The 19170-nt window shown below is 42.5% G+C and overlaps 1 protein-coding gene across 4 annotated transcripts in view; it reads left to right on the forward strand.

Annotated features, from left to right (window-relative positions):
* The window catches only part of ARHGEF18 (Rho/Rac guanine nucleotide exchange factor 18), a 51161-nt gene that overhangs the window by 17133 nt on the left and 14858 nt on the right, over nucleotides 1-19170 (forward strand). Inside the window, exons 11-20 of one of the 4 annotated variants that reach the window (XM_063358004.1) lie at nucleotides 8089-8156; nucleotides 9739-9802; nucleotides 12885-13029; nucleotides 13840-13952; nucleotides 14116-14256; nucleotides 14725-14975; nucleotides 15715-15840; nucleotides 17088-17205; nucleotides 17634-17882; nucleotides 18713-18789. In XM_063358004.1, the coding sequence (XP_063214074.1) occupies nucleotides 8089-8156; nucleotides 9739-9802; nucleotides 12885-13029; nucleotides 13840-13952; nucleotides 14116-14256; nucleotides 14725-14975; nucleotides 15715-15840; nucleotides 17088-17205; nucleotides 17634-17882; nucleotides 18713-18789 (1352 nt within the window). Of the gene's footprint in view, nucleotides 1-1944; nucleotides 2047-8088; nucleotides 8157-9738; nucleotides 9803-12884; nucleotides 13030-13839; nucleotides 13953-14115; nucleotides 14257-14724; nucleotides 14976-15714; nucleotides 15841-17087; nucleotides 17206-17633; nucleotides 17883-18712; nucleotides 18790-19170 lie in introns of those variants that run through there. The other 3 variants (XM_063358005.1, XM_063358006.1, XM_063358007.1) reach the window with 3 other exon arrangements.

Consider the following 19170-nt stretch of genomic DNA (forward strand, 5'->3'; position numbering starts at 1 on the left):
GAATTACAGAGGATTAGAAAGTCAGCGCTCTTCTCTTCTTTGCAATCCAAACCTTAGCTCTAAGCTACGGAGTCTTTCAGCTGGTTGCTCTGCCAGATTTTGCACTGATTTTGTGGAGGTGCCCTGAGGCCAGCTGCACAAGCACAGCACGTTCCCTCCGTGACAGCTGTAGTTGGGTAATCTGCAATGCTTTACTTTTATATTATAGCGAAGCACAAAGTTTGAAGTGTCTAAGGATTAATCTGTCACCAAGTGACAGCCAGCTGTTTACCCCCAAACTACTTTATTTAATGATTATTTCTCAGCAGTGCTGAGAGGCCCCAGTAAACAACAGGGACCTTAGTGTACTTAGTCTTGTACAGAAGCAGCACAAAAGGGAATACTTCTGAAAAGCTTGCAACTATAAGATGAAGACGAAAAAATAAAATCGATTGAACTGGTTGCAGTGTGGAAACCAGAGACAATATTGGTCCCAGGGTAGTCTAGGATTTCAGCACATTTCCAGCCCAAATGGTGGCAGGTTCTTTCAAAGCAGCGCGGGAAGGCTGTAGGGTGGATTTTGAGAAGGAAGTTTGTTTTGTAATCGCGTACGTTGCATTTTCAAGCTTGATGGGCAACCTGGATGTGCGTGACTTAAAAACATGACAAACTTGCGACGGAGATCAGTATTTTAAGTCCTTGGAGTGAATCATAGATCAGGAGGTAAGGTTAGGTCATGAGCTCTTCTCATTTTTCCTCCCTGCACAGAGCACTCCAGCAGCCTGGTCCTAGTACTGGGTCAGCCCTTACTGTTGTCAGGGAAAAGGTGTTTTTTCCAGCAAGCAATTTAGCTGTACAAGTCAGGGCATGAATCTGCTGATAGAGAAGATAATTCGCCTTTGTTTTTGCCGTTTGCCTGCGCAGGGGTCATTTGCGAAGGCCCGGGCAGGCGCTCACGGGCGCGGGGCGGAGAAGGAAGCCAGCGCCCTGCCAGCGCGCCGGGCACCCCGACCTCGCCTCGGCAGGGGCGCCCGTAAACACTGCAGCACGCGCCGAATGGCAAATCCCAACAGGCTTTTAATAACAAATTAAGTATTCAGAGTAAGTCCCGGGCGCCGTGCAAACACATGAACTCCCACGTTAAAGCTGTCCCTCGGGATGCTGCATCCCATCCGTTAAGGGCCTGTTTTGTCTTTGTTCCTGCCGCGGCCAGGCACTGATGGAAGGCAGGTCCCCTGGAGGTGCCCCGTGGTTGGGATGTTTTACCTCCGCCGGCTGGGGCAGGGGAGAGCCCGCAGCGGTTCTCAGGCCTGGGACCCTCCTCAGGGAGAGGCCTGGGGGCTCTCGCCGCCAGCCGCCTCCCCCATCCCAGGAGCCGGGCTGAGGATGGTGGTGGTCGTGCCGTCCCTCAGGGGACAACATGGGCTGAGGTGTGGTCTTGCCCTCCCCGAGAAGCAAGCACGGGATGAGGCTGTTCATGCCCTCCCTGAGGGGAATGCGGCGGCTGGGGGTGGTTGTGCACTCAGACGGGACAGCGCGAGCTGAGGTGGTCGTGCCCTCCCCGCAGAGAAAGTGCGGGATGAGGGTGCTTCTGCCCTCCCTAAAGGAAAAGCACGGGCTGAGGGTGGTCATGCCCTCCCTGAGAACAAAGTGTGGGATGGGGTGGTTGTGCCCTCCCTGAGAACAAAGTGTGGGATGGGGTGGTTGTGCCCTCCCTGACGGGAAAGCCGGGGCCGAGATGGTTGTGCCCTCCCTGAGGAGAAGGCGCGGGCCAGGGGTGGTCGTATCCTTCTCGGAAGGAGAAGCGCGGGCCGAGGGCGGTCGTGCCCTCCCTGAGAAGAAAGCGGAGAGACCGGGGGTGACCGTGCCCTCCCTGAGGGGACGGCGGGGAGCGCGGACGGTCGCGTCCCCCCTGCGGGACAAGGGACCCTCCCCTCGGCCGGGCGGCGGCGCGCAGGCGTGCACCCTCGGCTCCCTTTTGCTTCCGGGGACACGGGGGCGTTTCCTGTTGCTGTGGCGGCGGCTCCCGGGACCGAGAGTGCAACCGGCGGCTCCCCGGGGAGTCCGGTAAGAGACCGGGGTTGACAGCGCGCCCGCCGGCGCCCCGAGCCTCGGCCCCCGGCTCCCCGCGGCAACACCCCCCCCCGGCCCCGCGAGCCCCCTTCCCCGGGGCAATGGGAGGCCGCGGCCCGGTGACTGGCCTTCCCCTCCCGGTCCTTGTGGCGGGGCAGCGCTGCTCCCGGCGTTGCTGAGGGGGTTTTCGGTGGGGAGCTGCGGGGGGGGAGCCTGCCCGCCGGCCGCTGCCGCCTGGCAACCTCCGGCAGTGGGCAGGTACACAAGGCCGGCCTCCATGGCAGCGCGGTTGAGAGCCAGAGTTTGGCCAGGGTTTATCTGCCCTTTCTGACAAATCCTGCAGGGTTTGTGGCCGTCCCAACGTTAGCAGCTCAGGGATTAACGGGGGGGACTAGGCATAGCATGTGAAGATCCAGTCTTTATCCAAGAGACCTCTTTCAGGGGGTAAGGAAGGAGCTGAAATGTGGCTGTGCGTTGGGGACGTGAGCTGGTGTAGCCCCGTGCGAAACTGGTTCACTTTATGGCACAGCTTGAGTCCGAGCATCCTCGTGCTTGTGACAAGGAATTCCTGCGCCTCGTCTGCTCGCTTGTTACACACGTAGTACTAGTGCTGCAGCAGCGGGAAGAGTCTGGGATGTGCATAAAAAGACCTTTAAATGTGTTAGGAAAAAAAAAAAAATAGTGGTGAAAACCTCTTATCCACAACTGTGATCACTGACCCGTTTTAAATATTCCACAGCCCTGGCATATTAGGGAGAGGAGCAGGAGATAGTATCAGATTGGAGGTTTAGATTGTACGCGCTGGAAAGGAAACAGCGGTAGGAGCGGTGATAGATTTTTGGAGGAGTGATTCAAAGCTGAATGAGTTTTCTCAATGTTTCTGGTACTGCATTTGGTTTTGCTGCTCTAAAAAATAAGCAGAATTTCTGACTACTATTTGAAGATTTTATGCTGTGGTTTTGTTACTGGAGTATCTGTGTGTCTTCTGTGTAAAACCAAGCGAAGAAATGGATGCTTCTCAGTTCCTTCTCATTCCCCTCTTAGGAGACAGTTTTGTAGGTGGGTTTTTTGTTTGGCTCTTTTTTAAAAATTTATGAAGTTACAAGGTAATAGTTTCTCTTTTGTATCATAGAAGAAATCAACCCATGAAATATGGCTCTCAAGCAGGAGCCATCAGACATTGTGCGTTGTAGTTCCACCTAATGTTTACCTATGAAATATTTTAAATACCTTTTATGATTGTCATAGTTGCTGCTTCAGTCCTGTAGCGTTCCTGTAGAATGGGGGAAGGGTTCAGCGTGAGAGAATTGAAAGGGTATTCATATTTCTCTTAGGATAATATGCTAATTTTAGTTTACATTGTTTAAAAACAGAAACATCAGTTGTTCGTTTGTTTGGTTTGGGTTTCTGTGCTCAAAGAAAACCCCAAGGTCACCAGAACTTGGAGTGCTGGGAACGACACAACCCCACCCCGCCATCCATCTATCTGATATTTTGACAATAAACCCAGATACAGGGATAAAGTAATTATAGGTTGTTTTTGGAGACAGAGACGAATGCTTTAACAGGGAAGATGAAACTTGGTAATTTAGTGTCATTGCTTTCTCGCATGGACCGTCTCTATTTCAGAATGTGAAGTATCTCATCAGCCTGCACCCTTCCAGTTTTTGGTTTCTGCCTGTGTGTAATTAGGCGAGTTAGCAAAACAAGTAAACACCAGTCACCAAAGCCACTAGGACAAAGTTAAATCTGCTCTGAGTTCCTGCAGATACATGACCTGGATTTACCGAATACAGAAACTTCTTCATGTTCCACTGAAACTCCTCCTCTTTCCTGAGGAGATTGATCACAGAGTCCCTTGCTCTTTCTGGAATGCTGTAGTGGTCTGAAATGTTTCTCAGCTGTTGTGTTGCGTATCTCTGTGTATAAATTCAGATTTTATATACTGCATTAATCATTCATGTGCAAGTTGTTTCCTTTGTCAGTTGCAGAGAGAGCAATTAACTTGTATGGTGTAAGGGTGAGGAAAGAGGGAAGAGATTCTCTTTGATCCCTGGAGCATCGGACACATGAAAACAGAAAAATTATTAATTTCACAAGAAAACTATTTTGTCCGTGGTGCTCTTCTGCTGGTTGGATTTAACAGGTGATGAATATATCCTTAGCATTAAGATAGTGCTTGAAGTCCTTGTATCGTTGTATTGTTAAAAGGTGTCCCTGCCTGAACTTAGCTGTTTTAAAGGGGTTTTTTAATGTCATTTAAAAAACACCAAAAAGCATATGTTTGAGGGGAAAAAAAATCAGTAGTTCAATTTTAGGTTAATCACAGCGTATCTGCCATGTTAGTTGTAGTTGTTTGCAAGTGGCCTTTTAAGGGTTATTTTATTGGGCAGGACCGTTCCAGACCAAAGGTCAGGGTCATAATACTCATAATACCTGGTGAGTCATAGATTTGTCCTGGAATCCAATTCTGGAAGACATTTATAGGACATTGCCAGTGTCTGATCCAGTGGAAGGTATTCCAGCTGGGGGAGAAAATGTATTCTCCTGCCCTTTTTCAGCTGGGTTCATTGCCCTCTTGCATACTGTGAATCAGTGTTAGGCTTTGGGGCATTGGGATGCATTGTCCAATAAAATGCTCTTAAGTTGTAAATTGGTTCCTGTGAGCCTTTGGGAAAGCATCTCATTAATAAGGGAAGGGTTTTTTTATTATACTAGATATTAATTTCATTACCCTCAATCATGAACAGGATCTTTTACGATGTTTATGAGCCTCTTGGTCTTAAGTGCTCCTTTGCTGAATGAGGCCCCTGTTTCAGTTGGTCTGTCAATGAGCAATAGGTCATCGCTGGCACCAGCCCACACAGAATGCTGCAGAGGCAGTGACAGCCCCATCGTGAGCAGAAGTGCGATAATGTGATGCTCCCAAAATTCTCAGTCTTAATTCCCAAACTGTGGATTTAAGCCCAGAAACAACCACGGTGGGTTTGCTTAGTTGCCATGCTGTGTGTGGTATCGATTGCTGTTGTACCTTTAGCTCTAGCAGTGGGGGTCCTGCCCCCATCCAGTCAAGGTAACCCAAATCCTTGGACTTTCTGGGTGTGCAGGCGGTTTAACTGATGTTCTCAGCACTAGTCAGAGCTACAGCCCTTCTGCAGGGTCTGTGTCGAAATGAAATCCCTTGGAGGATGTGTTTTTCCCTGCCAAATTAATCTTCTTGCAGTTCCAGTGAGTGATCGAGGGAGGAGAGGACGGGGAAGAGGAAGGGAAGAGCCTGGATGGCAGTCCTCTTGAGTTTTTATCTCTGTCTTTCTCAGAAATACCTTCTGTGCCTCTCCAGTTTGAGAAGAGCTTGCTCACATAACTGTCCATTTCATTTTGGTACCTTCCCAAATAATTGATCTGAATAAAATGGAATGCTACCAGTTACTGATAGTACATGCAAAAATGTTTCTCTTTGTCAGTTTTGAATTTACCAATGCTTCATTTCTTCAGATTGCCATCTGTGCGTTCTAAGGTTAGATATCTATTATTTCTGTACACCTGTAACAACCCTTCATATCTATCTCTGCCCTTAAATATCCGTCTCAATGTGTGCAGGTTCCTGTCACCACTTCACTGTCCTCAGTCCCTCATTCTTCTCTTTGCTGTTTTCTTGACCCCTGCAGTTCTCCAATACCCCGTTCAGAGAGGCTGTCCAGAAGAATAAAGAATGCAAAGAGATACTATGTTCAGAAAAAGGAAATCAAATCCTCTAGTATTCGAATGCTTGTTCTCATCCTGAATTGGAGTGTAGTTGGTTCAGCGCTGTCTGCAAAAGTGTGTTGAACAGGGAAAGCAGGAGCGTATTTTGTAAAATGCAGTGTGCTTATAAAACAGCCTGATTCTTCTGCCAGTTTTCAAAATTCTCTTCTCTTACGTGGGCAAAAATAATGCCACTTGGAAATCACTAAGTTAATTGCATTTCAAATAGTCTCTTGGAGAATCAAATCCTTGGATTCACCTGCAGTTTTCTGAGGCTTTTCCTGTTTTCTAGTATGTTCTCTCCTGTTATGTAAAGAATCTTTCAGCAGCATAGGAAACCAATACATAGCACTACTAGATATATTAAGTAATTAAGTGAAAAATACCTACCAAGAGTGTTATAAGCTGTTATCTCTAACATAATGAGTGCAGGGTTTTAAAATTGAAATATATTCTTAAGTTGATAGCCCTTTTACAGTTATCTTATCAAGGTGCCCAAGCTTTTGAAGCAGAATTGCACCTACTAATCATTAATAGAAAAGAATTATCGCATGGTAATCACTGATATGTAAATGTCAGGGAATATGAATGCCTAGTTAAAGTTTGATAAAATGTTTATCGATGACTGTATTACACAACTGTAGATGAATGAAGTGGATTTCGGGAGGAGAGGCGATGTCGCGGGGCCTCTGGGGAGGGCAGTGGCTGTATGAACACATCCCTCCCTCCGTGTGCCCGTTCTGTCCCGAAGGGAGCCCATCTGTAAGCGAGACTGGAATCCAACCCAGCTTGACGTCATGGAGAATTTTTTCTGTTTCCTTTTGTGCGGTGGTTTTTGTCCTACAGTTTGCTCCTTTGTCTCAGGAGGAAAGGGGTTTCCATTGTCAACTAGTTGTTTGTTGTTGTGGCATGTCTTAACACGCTCTTCATTTTCTGGTGGTAGGTGCAGGCCTTATCAATGCTGCAATAGCTAATATATTTGTTATCCTCTACCTAGTTTTAGTGAGTGGGTAATTTTAATACATTTTTATCATACGTTTAGAGAGGCACACACATCTGAAATTAGATATACCGCCTTTTGTTTTGTTGCATGGGGTGCGGTATTGGTAGAAGCAGCACAAATAAGCGGAGTTCTGGGAGGTGATTGTTTTTGTGGAGATGTTGTGTGTGGCAGGCGCTCAGAGTGCCATATTCTGCTCCGATTTCCCACACTTGTGGAAGTTGGATAACACATAAGCATCTCTCAGGTCTGTGCACTGTCTTTCAGTCTTGTTTTTATATCTTTATTAACTTACTTGTGTTTAAGGCCAAGTGAGCATTTTGCTCCTGTTCTCAGAGTTTTACTGTAATTATGGAAAATGCTTAAAAGTAATCACTTCTCTACATTAGCCAGGATCCTTAAAGCACGACACCAGTCTTGGCGCCAGGCGGGGGTGATAGTTCTGTTTGGATGAAGAGACCTTAGTTTTTCCTCCGTGCTTTAAACAAACAGGCTTTTCCCTAGGAGGTGTTGTGTTCGTCTTCCCAGTTTTGTTCTATTTCTCTTTTATCAGGCATGCCTGAAATATATGGGAAGAACAAATCCTGGTTTCCTTTACTGTCTGAGTTGCGGTGTCCTGCTTCTGATGAAGGATCTTATTTTATAGATGGGCAGAGAGACTGCAGAAAATACTTGATGTTACCAGTTATCCTGTTTTCTCAAGCAGTACTTATTATAAGGAAAAAAAGAGATTGGATTTTACTATAGTATAGTGGGTTTACGCCTTTTGGGTGCGGGAGGGCTGCTTTAGTTCCTTTATCTGGAAACAGCTTCTTTGTGAAGCCAGAAAAGTGGTAATGCTCAGGTGATTCTGTGGTGCGGCTTGAACTTCACTGTAGTTACTTCAGCCCCTGCTAATACTCCATGCAGGAGGGCAGCTATTCGCATGGAGCCAAGCGAGTTGCTGCCGCCTTGCATTGCTTTTTGAATTGTGATATATGGAAAGGGCCTTTGCAGATATGAGGACAGCGGTGCTCTGGTTGAGTGGAGTTTAAGCAGAATGCTGTTAGTGCATTCAGGAGCGTCTCTTTGTGCTTGCGTGTGTCAATTGCGTTATCAGTGATTCTGAGTCTTACTGACAAAGCTCGAGTATTTGGTGTAAAATCAAGAACAGAACATGCACAACGAGGATGCTCGCTGAAACACCTGAGCTTACTCTGCATCGCTTCCAAAATTAAGATCTTTTATGTGTCAATGTGTCACTCTTCCTGTCCCTAGATGGGAATGACAAGAATAATTTATGTGTGTTTCAGATTGTGCAGTGAATGTCCATAAGAACTGCAAGAGTTTACTGGCTGAATGCAGCAGCATCAGACCCAAGGTGGGTTTTAAAACTTGTTCTTCGTTTATAATAACAATGATTGACATAGTAAGTTTAATCTAGTGCCTGTGTTTTAATTTACATCGGTACAGAATCTTGCCCTACCTCTTCAAGACGTTGAATGGTTATTCACTTGTCATTATAGTAATTTATGACAATACATGTAGGGAAAATAAAGTGAAATGTGTTATTGCTGTACTGAAAATTACGTACCATTGCTTGTGTCTGTCAGAACTGTGACTGACCCCTATGAATGCTTGAATCGATCACGTTTTTGGGGAACATAATTGAATTATACGGTTCTTCTGAATTTTATGCCACTGTATTTCAATAGGTTATGCCATCTCAAAGCTGATGGAAGAGTGTGAGGGGTAGAGAGGAATTTGGTTATAACAGTTGTGTATTATTTATAAGCTGAGCAATGCAGAATAAGAGATTTCATTTTTGAACTGTGATGAACTTCATATCTTGCTAAGCTGTTCGTTTTTTATCTGTGTCACTGTGGTGCCTGTGATTGCATGTAAGGTCACAGGTTGGTTTCAGATAGCTGTCTATCTCTTGTGTTTTTTATTCTGCTGTTGGTTTTGAAAATCATTTCCTCCTCCTTATAACTAATTATACTTGAGGGACTTTCAGTTTATTTTAACGTGCAAGTGTTGATGATTTCAGAGCCTGATAGCAGATTAGGGAGTACCATGAGGGGGAAAAGAGAGAGCAGAACAGCTCAAACCTGGGCAATTGGAGGTTAGAGGAAGTGCTTTCAGCCATTGGTGATTTAGAGTGTAACGCTTTTGAAGGCAGAAATGTTCTTATGGGGTTTTTGATATATACTTACAAACTTCTCAAGGCATTGTGCATTTTCCTTTTAAACCAAAAAATTCACTTGCTCTGATGCTTTCATTTCCACTCTTGACTGTCTCTCAAACTTTCATGGTTGAATCAGCCCTTACAAATCACTCCTAAAGAGAGCAAAGAGGGAGCAGTAGAACAAAATTATATGGGGAATGAAGTCAGAAATGAGATGCTCAAAGTGAAGCGGGACTCCCAAAAAGCCATTTCTTACAGACTGTATTACTTATTTAATTTCTTTGCATCTTGGATAAATTATATCTCAATGAATTGTAATGTCCTAGTGTTGTAAGAACGAGAAAGTTGTACGGATTACCAAAGATGCAGTTTTAAATGGGCACTTTAAATTTTAGTTGAAACTGTCCGGGTTAGTTTAGTTAGTGTTGCTGTGAACTAAACGGCAACAATGTGTAGGTGAAGACTGTCTACATTAAAGGTTTGCTTTCATTTAATAAATTATTTATGATCACAGCTTTAATTCAGCTGTACCTTCATTTTTGGTTCTCTTTCAAAAGTCTGTTTTATACTTGATGGGGTTTTTATACAAAGTCATAATGTCTATATGCCATTCTTCTGGAATGTGAAAAAATCAAAACTGTTACTGTGTCAAATCTTTCCTACTTTCAGCATACAGCTTCATGTACAGTTCGTGCTATATGACAGGAAAAATATTATTCACTTTGGACTGAAAGATTGGTCTGTATGTGTAAGAATATTGTATTTTTTCCTATAGCAGAAAGATTTGCAGCACAGACCTTCTGGATCTCCACAAAGTTCGCCCCAGTGCATTTCCCCAGGTTTGTACTAAAGAATGATTTCTGTGCTCAAGGCTTATCTGTTCAATTGTATTTTTTTTCTTTAATATGTTTTAAAGGCTATACACAGTGTGTTATTGAAGTATAGAAAAGGTCTCTTTTAATAAGATGGCTTCATTTTTTTTTCTATTGGGAATGGCTTAGAGCTCCTAGCAATCTCCTGTGTGTTTTTATCTTTTTATCTTTTTATTTTTCTTTATACCTTCTTGCTGTGTAACCTCAAAATATCATGGTGAAAAGGGATCAATAAGCTAGTTTTTCATTGATTGTCTATTCTCTGGCCTCTGAAAAGACTAGAACTGTGAACTTTGTTTTACATCAGATTTTCATAATTGTCTATTTAAAACTTGCCTGCAGCTAGTGGTTGCTAGAAATCTCTAAGACAAGCTAGCACTAATGGTCTGAACATAAATCTTTGTTGAAACAAAGTGGGAAAAGGGATCTGGGAGAAAAAAAAAAACAAGAAGAACAGCTCTGTTGCAGCATAGGCTTTGAAATAGCTTTTTGCTACTGGAAAAGACTGTCACAGCCACAGGTGTATGATTTAAATAGCATTTTAATTTGTAGATGTTACAAGGTTTGCATTAACAGAACAGGCTTCTTGGCTCTCAGGTGATTGACCTGAACTAGAGCAGAATTTTCTGCCTTGCGGTTGGTCCCTTTGGTTGCCTTGATAGCTGTAAGAAACACAGGTGACATGAGTGTCTGGATATTACTGTGAGTGTCGCATGTATTTTTGTTTAGGTATCATTTGACTTGCATTGCAAGGTGTACTTCTTTATGAAACAATCCTTACAAAGGGGTAGGGCAAAGGGAGTAATTGTTACAAGAAGATAAGTGGCTGTGTGCGTTACCAAGAATGGTTTTGTGCATTTAGGGGAAAGTGCAGAGCCTAAAATAGGAAACAATACGGAATAATGAAAATAGGAAAAGCTGGCTGTAGGGCTTGTCGTTGAAACAGCTCTGTGGTACACAGTCTGGTCTGGTGTGATAGGTTAACAACGATCGATACAGATGCTCAGCAGTGTGCAGACAGTGCTAATTGAACTCAGAAAATGGCTTTTTGTTGGTGCAGACTCTGCTAGGCAGCCAGTACTTATTTTCTATAGTCAAAAGCAGAAGCTGGAAGTTAAAGGAACAGCTAATAGCATGGGCATTGTATGTCTTTACCCACAGTATAACACTGCAAACTGCGGGGCCCAGCAAAAAAGCCAAAGGTATTGTATCAACGTAAAAGAGAAGTACCTTTTAAGAAAGGTACAAACTGTGTTGTTTGTGTCCCCCCTGTCCCTCTCCCCATGTTTGGCCTCTGGAAATTTTTAGATTTGGCCTACCGTTGTGGAACAGAACTTTATGTTCTTGGCTTGTGGAGCACAGAAAGAACTTGATGGCTGATGATTTCAATACTTCCCCGAAAGGGAGGGCATTTATCATTAAGCCTTTGTTTAAGAAATCTGCCTTTACAAATCTTATTAATATCTACTTAGTCTCCTCTTTCAGGATAGTGGGCTTGGAGCCCATCATTTGGAAATGATGGAAGAGGACTCAGTTTACCCCATTTGTTGTAGACTGAGAATGTGCTCTGTGCATAGCCAAGAGATTTCAAACCCAAGAGGTATTGGGAAAGGTATTTCCATCAGGAAAAGATGAGGTGATATAATTTCTATTAAACGTCATTGATGAAACTTCCCCTGCAGCCCTAATGTGATTCTAATCAACTGTTTCAAGGAAGACGAAATGAGAGACAAGCAGATGTAGAGTATGGGATATCAAGAAATGTGGAAAAACCTGTTTTATGAGAAGAACCATGAATACCTTGATTTAGCTGCGTTTGGTTGAGCAAGGCGGAAGTGGAGGGAGAGGTGATTGTTGGCGGAGGTACACCAAGGAGTGCAGACTAAGAAAGGGGAACTTTTGGGGATGGGTAGACACCAGTGTTTTTACAAGAAAAGTTGGAAATTGACGATGCATAAACCTTGGCTGGGAACTGGAGACCCTCTTGAGCTGCTCCAACAGCAAGATCGTGGAGCAGCCTCCCAGACACGGTGCTGGCGGAGGAGTTCGGTCTGGGTGTAAGATAAAGCTTCATTGCAATGGCAGAGCCCAGGGTTCAAGGATCCGTGAGATCTCTTCCACTCCCATGTCCTTAAAAGCACTTTGGAAAAAGGGCAGCTGCAGACCTTCTCAGTGAGAAGTTTTAAAGATTGTCTGATTCTTCATCTTTGACTTCCCTGAAGTTCCTTTTTTAAAAGGATGTATTTTGTCTCCTGTTCTTTACCATTCATTACAGACATTAGTGCTAAATAATTGTATCCATTTTTTATAAGTCTATTACAGGCTTCCATGTATCGTGTAATAGTGATTAAAGTTTTAAATATCTTTCCAGTTCACAGTCTGTCTAGATTTAAAAAGCATTAAAAAGCTGCAGTATTAAAATTAAATTTAGCTCTGGTATCTATTACGTTCCGTGTATGTGCATGCAGATATAAATCACTGCGTAGCAATAAGCATTGCAAAGAACTTGTGGTTTTTATGTGACCTCAGATTTTTCTTGTTTGCCGTTAAATGTTCTGTGCCCTTATACGGTAGGGTGTGAATAATTGTGTGTAGGTTCTGGTGTTTTACTAAAGGAGAAGATACTTTGCAATTTCCACACTAAATGGGCACAGTAGGGACCAATTTCCTGCACTTCAGACCTGCTGATTTAGCCAATACAGTAAGTTAAGTGGCAGCTTTACATTTCTAGAAAGATCACAGGTAGTATAAAAACAGTGCATCTCTGGGGCCACTTTACTGTGCCAAGGCTGAGGGCAGCCAGTAGTGAGCATGGGGAATACAAATTCAAAAAGCAGCGGCAGAAGCAATACAATTCCAGCTCATCCTGAGCTCTCTTTTTGTGGTTCCTTTTCAAGAAAATGGAATGAGAATGTTTTTTTGGACAATGAGCTCTTGACATCCAAGATCCTGTCTGTTCTCCGTCCGCATTCAGAGAGAGGTTTGAGAGCAGGCGATCTGCAGTGTACGCCTCATTTTCTGAGTACCAATTCAATTTTTGCCTCTCTAGCCGCTTCTTTGAAGGAGCAGCCCCGAAGTCTTCTCCTGGGACCGGATGGCACCCCAGTACTATCACGGAATCTCGGTATGACTATCGCCCAAAGAGGAAATTCTCAGTCTTCGTTGAATACTACTGGAGCTGTTAATAAATTTGGGTAAGTAAACTGTTTCTCTTCTAATTTGCTAGCTTCTGCTGCCCCCCCTCCCCCCAATGTGAAAAGAAAAACAATTACAGAACTAAAGCAAGAACTCACGTTGCCTTTCAAGCTCAAAAGAGATTTACTGAGCTTCTAATGCTGCAGTTCATTTCCCTGAACAGTAAGCTATTTTTTTGTTTAAATCACGGCATCTTTAGTCCCTCTGTACTGTGTCATGAAAGATACTGTGTAGAATAGGGCAGTATTTGACTGTCTCTGTCTAGATGATGTTTTTCATGAGTATATTTGTCTTCAGACTTGTTGAAATTCAGTAGTCTCTTCTGAATATCAGTTATTCTAGGTTGTGCTAGTTCTGACTAGTGTAGGAGGCAGCAGTGTTATAAATTGCAGGACACCTTAATTAAAATAGTAGACAAATTCCAAGCTGTCTGCTGTTTTTAAGTAGTTGTTTACTTTTTATGTGCCACAGTTATGCTCCCTTCTCAGTGAAGGTGCCCTTTGTACTCTGAACTGGCAATGGCTTGTCACCAGGTGATGTCTCTTAAAATGTCATACCAGAAGTTGCATATTTGCTCATGCTGCTCTAATTAAATCTGTAATACTTCAGTGATGGAGTTGCTAAATTGATTGGACTGTTTAAAGATGGAGTGCAATGATAGCTTTTATATATTTATTTTAAGTTAATTGCAGGATAGTTTTAGGAAAGTTGCTTGTTAAAGTAGTTGGATTTTTTTATTCTTGTCAAGGTACTTAAAAAATGTTAATGTTCTGTTTTGGTCCCTTCATCTAATTTCTTTGGCCGTTTAGACTAATTTCAGGAGACATGGATGAAGGGGATTCAGGCTTTATAAAATTTAAGCAAACTTCAGATGATGTTGTCTCGCTTGCACCTTCAACAGCAGACTCCATTTTTCTGGAAGGTATGGAATTTCTGTGCTTTTCAGGAGTTTTACGCAATTCTTACACAGTCTTAAAGCAGCACTGAGATGTTTGTACTCTTGCAGCTTTTGTTAATGATGGTAATGAGAGATATGGTGGGAAACAATTTAATAATAATTGAAATTGAATGTGCTTTTGGTCTAGATACATATTCTGTATCCCTCCGAACCGAAATAGAAACAGATGCTCATGAGTTTGAGGCAGAGTCTTGGAGTGTTGCAGTGGAACAGCCATATGCAAAGAGGCAAAAGAAAGATGTTATAAAAAGGCAAGATGTCATTTATGGTAAGAGTATTTGTTATTCTTCTAACTTGTTCTATTTCATACTGCCACTGTTTTGAAACAAAGCAGAAATCATTTTTATTGGCTCCCATTTTGACTTGTGCTTGAAAACTAAAACAGAGTGAAGATTTTTCAACTCTGTTACCTGTCTTAGTCCTCCTATTAATGATTTCAAGCAAGCCATGGTTTTCACTATGCCTGTGTAAGCAGCAAAGCCCTGCTATGCATTTAAGGAATAGCTCAACTGCAACTGGGACATAAGGTTAAATAAGTGGGGTCTGTCACTGTTTGGTTGGGTCGTTAACAGGGCAAATTTAGGAGCTTCGCATCAGTGATGCAAAGATTGCGGTGAAGGAGAAAGCAGTGCAAAAGATGGTGGCTTTCAGAGCTTGCTCTTTCATATCTCACTAGTCACTGCACGGCATATAAATGATTTGTGATTTTTATTTTTTTTTATTTCCCCTTGCCCAGAACTAATGCAGACTGAAATGCACCACGTTAGAACACTGAAAATAATGCTGAAGGTATACTCCAAAGCCATGCGAGAGGAACTGCAGTTCCCAAATGCAGTCATCAACAAGCTCTTCCCCTGCGTGGATGAGCTGCTGGAGATGCATGGGCAATTTCTGCTCCAATTAAAGGAGCGACGAAAGGAATCCTTGGAAGAAGGCAGTGACCGAAATTATATAATCCAGAACATTGGGGACCTCTTGGTAAAACAGGTGCGAATTAAATTCTATCAAATGTCTGTTATATTTCTAAAAAGCTAACTGTGAGGTTAAAGTTATGTTATGTAAAGACTGATTTCATACTGGGTTTAAGATTATCTCCCAGTGTAATGTGGGAGCATGACTCCCAGGAACGTATCTGGTCACAAATAATGTGAAAGGTTCGTTAAACGTTCTTTGGGCATGTGCGTATGCGTGTTGTGGGATATGCGACTGCAGATGGTTTGGTTCTATTTTTCATTTGTTCATTTGGTTCTATTTTTTCATAAAGTAACATGTTCCTGGTGCCCATCCCAAACATCGTTCTCCTGCACTTAATGCCGAGCTTCTTGGTTCTTAGCTTTTAAAAATGCAGTAAAGGTCCTTTGAACTCATTACAGCTTTAGCACCCATTCCGATATGGAGTGGATGCAACAATTTCTTTCATATATCGTGACCATTTTTTGCCCTTCACCTTTTACAGTCCTCAGTCTTTGTAAGTGCAGAGGCCCAGAAATCCTTTTAAAACTTCTCATAACAACAAGCATCATTTAATATTTGGTTATCTTGTGGTTTTCCAAGCTCTCAGATGTCACACTGCATAAATCTCTCATTTCTTGTACAGAAGAAATTGAAATCTTGAAGAAATGTCTCAGAAATCAGTTACCATAAAACCATGTTAAACCTGGGTCTTGCAGTGGAGGTAGGTTTACTCGTAATGATTCATGTCTTTCATTTTTATCTTTCCAATTAGTTTTCAGGTGAAAATGGGGAGAGAATGAAAGAAAAATACGGTGTGTTCTGTTGTGGACACAATGAAGCTGTTAGTCATTATAAAGACCTGCTCCAAAGCAATAAGAAGTTCCAGAACTTAATAAAGGTAAACAATGACCAGAAGTCTCCCATTCTGACTGTGCAAAATATGCTTGACCGCTTTAGGTTTGATTTTGTACCTGAAGATCTCTTAAATTTGAATGAGCAGGCTTAGAGGCATATTCTCATTATTTGATGGGTTGCATTTTAGATCTTTTGAGCTGTTTGGACAAAAAGCAGCAATTAGCAAGTGTTACATTTGAGGCAGGCTCTTGAGAGCACACAGGAGTGGGGAGTAGAGTATTTGTTCTGTTCATGGCTCTATTACTGACTACCCTGCTGCGTCACCATCTTTGTAAGTTGGCTTGATAATAAATTAAATGAATCATAAATGCTGTTGATGAACCACTATAGAAAAAGCAGGTACTCTTAGTCAAGTTTTGCCCATTACGTCATCTTTCCAAAACCAGAAGATTGGCTCCAGGCTGGTTTGTTTATCTGCTGTATGCTGTAATGTGCAATTAATAGGAAGGGCTGAAGAGACAGGGCCAAAGTGGAAGGCTGTAACTCGAATCTCAGATGACATTGCACAGTCCGAAGTATTCTCGTTTTCCAGTCATCAGTAAGTGATACTGTGTGAACTTTCCAACATGGCTCTATACTTGCAGCTCTTCTTAACTAGGTGACTTTAATAGTGAGAACCCTTTACTTTCAAGGAACTAAATAAGTGACCAGAGTAAGTTTTTAAAATATATAGCCTCAGTTCTTGCCAAGAAAGATCCTGCTGTCAGGATTGTTCTGTACCTGCGGTCAGACTAGTGGGATTCTGATGCCTTGCAATCTTCCCTTTCTAAACAGAAGTGTGTTTCTGTAGATCATGCTACCGGTGAACATACAGTGGTAAAATAAACATTTAGTTTATTAATTTTTGACCTAATTTGGCTGTGAGGTGGTTGGGGTCTGGTTTTAAAAATATAGCACTTTTCTATGTATTTAAGGACTGATCCTATTATAAAAGGCGATCGGTTAGCAAATAGGCAGTCAAAGAATTCAGATTTGAAACTTTCTCTGCTTGGCTCCAGATTTAGCTAGCAGTAGTTGAAAATAATACCTAACATTTTTGAGTAATAAAATTAAATTTTGTTAATGTTATCAGGAGTTTTGCTTTGCTAAAAGAGCGCAGCTAATATTGTGGTGCTATGCCTAATTGTACAAAAATGTTTTGAGACAGAAAATGTGTCAATTTTGAGAGAGGTGAGGGGGTTTGAAGAGCAATATTTACAGCGGACGTCATGAGTCTGTCTTGTTTTCTAGAAAATCGGCAACTGCTCCATTGTGAGGAGACTCGGTGTTCAGGAGTGTATCCTTCTAGTTACCCAGCGCATCACCAAATACCCAGTCTTGGTGGAACGTATTATTCAGAATACAGAAGGTAGGTGGTATAGTCTTTCCTAGAAGCCTCACAGTTGTCTGCTGATCCTTTTTCTCCCGTGTTTTGCATGTTCTTTCCTCAGACAAGGAGAGACAGGCAGGTAACTGCCTTACACCTGTGTTCTCACTTCTTCGTTAGCTGAAGATGTCGTTCTAGATGCAGGTACAGATCAGTCTCACCTCATCAGAGGGTCAGGAGCAGCGTTCAGTTTCAAGTCTGCAACTACAAAACCTTAGTAGTTAAGCCTGTCAGTCTATTAGAGATTTAGAGCTTAAGGATATTTTATTTTATTTTATTTTTAAACTTAAGCTCTTGGGAAACGCTGTTAGATGTTCATTATGGAACCTTCATCTTAAAATACATTGGGGTGGCTCATATCTTGCATTTCAGAGTTGAAAATGGGACTAACTGCTACTCTTTTCTTTTAGCTGGAACTAGAGATTATGAAGAGCTCACCCAGGCCCTTAGTTTAATTAAGGACACAATCACTCACGTAGATGCCATGGTAAATGAGTGTGAGAAGGGGCAGCGCCTTAAAGAAATTATGCACAAAATGGAGCTGAAATCATCTGGGAAATGCAAGAATGGGCTTTTCTTTCGCAAGGATGACATGGGACGGAGGCGGCTTCTACTGGATGGGATGCTGTACTGGAAAGCTGCATCAGGGCGACTCAAAGGTAAAGGACCACGAAGGGGAAAAGTACAACTAGGAAATAAGATTATTATTTTATTATTTTTTTTTAGTAACTGTTTATTACCAATTGATTGAGTATAAAATAAGATGACAATAACCTGCTTGTTTAATAGGATATTGGAGGAAATAGCACTTGTTCTATTCTTGGCATGTCCAATAAGCATCTCTATAATGGTGCATGATAAGTTCCTTATGCTGTTTGCTTATTATCTGTCTGATCTGCTTTCCAATTCAAGAGGGAGGTCTTTAGGTAGATGACAAAGCTTTGAGTCATACTGACTTAGTCTTCTGTGGAAAGGCATTATCTTGTGCGAGCTCTGGTTCACACTTTGAAAAATTGTGTCGTGTCAACCCCATGACACCTTCATTCTGCTTAGTGTCTCTTTTGCCAGAAAATCCAAACAGTGTCCATCAGTGAAGGACATAACATTAACAGCTTCATGGCTCAGGTGTTCATGGAGAAGCTTCAATGGCACATAAAATGCAGCCAGGAGTAGGTGGGGCTGTGAAGGTCTGCAGTTCCAGAAGAATCTGCAGTTGAGGGAGACATGTTCCCTCGTGAGTCGATGCGTAGGATGCCTACGCAGGTGTTTTCAAGCTTTAAATCAGCTTTATTTGTATTGTGCTGGTTCTGCACAACCACAGTCTGTCTGTGGACACCCCAAGTGGGAGGCAGTAGGAGACCCAATGCAGCAAAAGTTGATGTGCTCTTCCCTGACCCACAGGGATTTTAAGTCAAGTGATTTTTTTAGTCTGGACCAATCTTTTTGCTTTAAAATAATCTTCTCCCCCCTCTCTCTGTTGTTACTGTAGATATTCTGGCAGTCCTGTTAACTGATGTACTGTTGCTCTTACAAGAAAAGGACCAAAAATACACATTTGCATCAGTGGTAGGTATTGTTCTCCTTATTTAATACATTCGCTTAGAGTATTTATGAAAGTGACAGTAACTACAGAAGAAATACAGTTAGAGATGTTAGATACTTGTTATGGTAGGTTCAGAAGGAAAATTAAGTGAATAAACCAGCCAGCTATTATAGAATCACTTTTTCTGAAGCAGTTCTGGTACTTGTTGAATCCCTCCTGCTGTCGCTTAGTGCAACATAGTGTTCCCTTGCACCAGCTGGTTCTAGCTGCCACCTCTCCTGTGGCTTTCTGATGCCCTGAGCATGTTCTGAGCTTCGCTGCTTCTCCTTTTCTTGTGCTGTGACTTTCCCTTTCCCTGAACTTTGATATTTTATACCAGGCATACATGTTAAACACACTAGAAC

The sequence above is a fragment of the Chroicocephalus ridibundus genome, chromosome 22 (genome assembly GCF_963924245.1).
Source record: "Chroicocephalus ridibundus chromosome 22, bChrRid1.1, whole genome shotgun sequence".
NCBI classification, from domain to species: domain Eukaryota; kingdom Metazoa; phylum Chordata; class Aves; order Charadriiformes; family Laridae; genus Chroicocephalus; species Chroicocephalus ridibundus.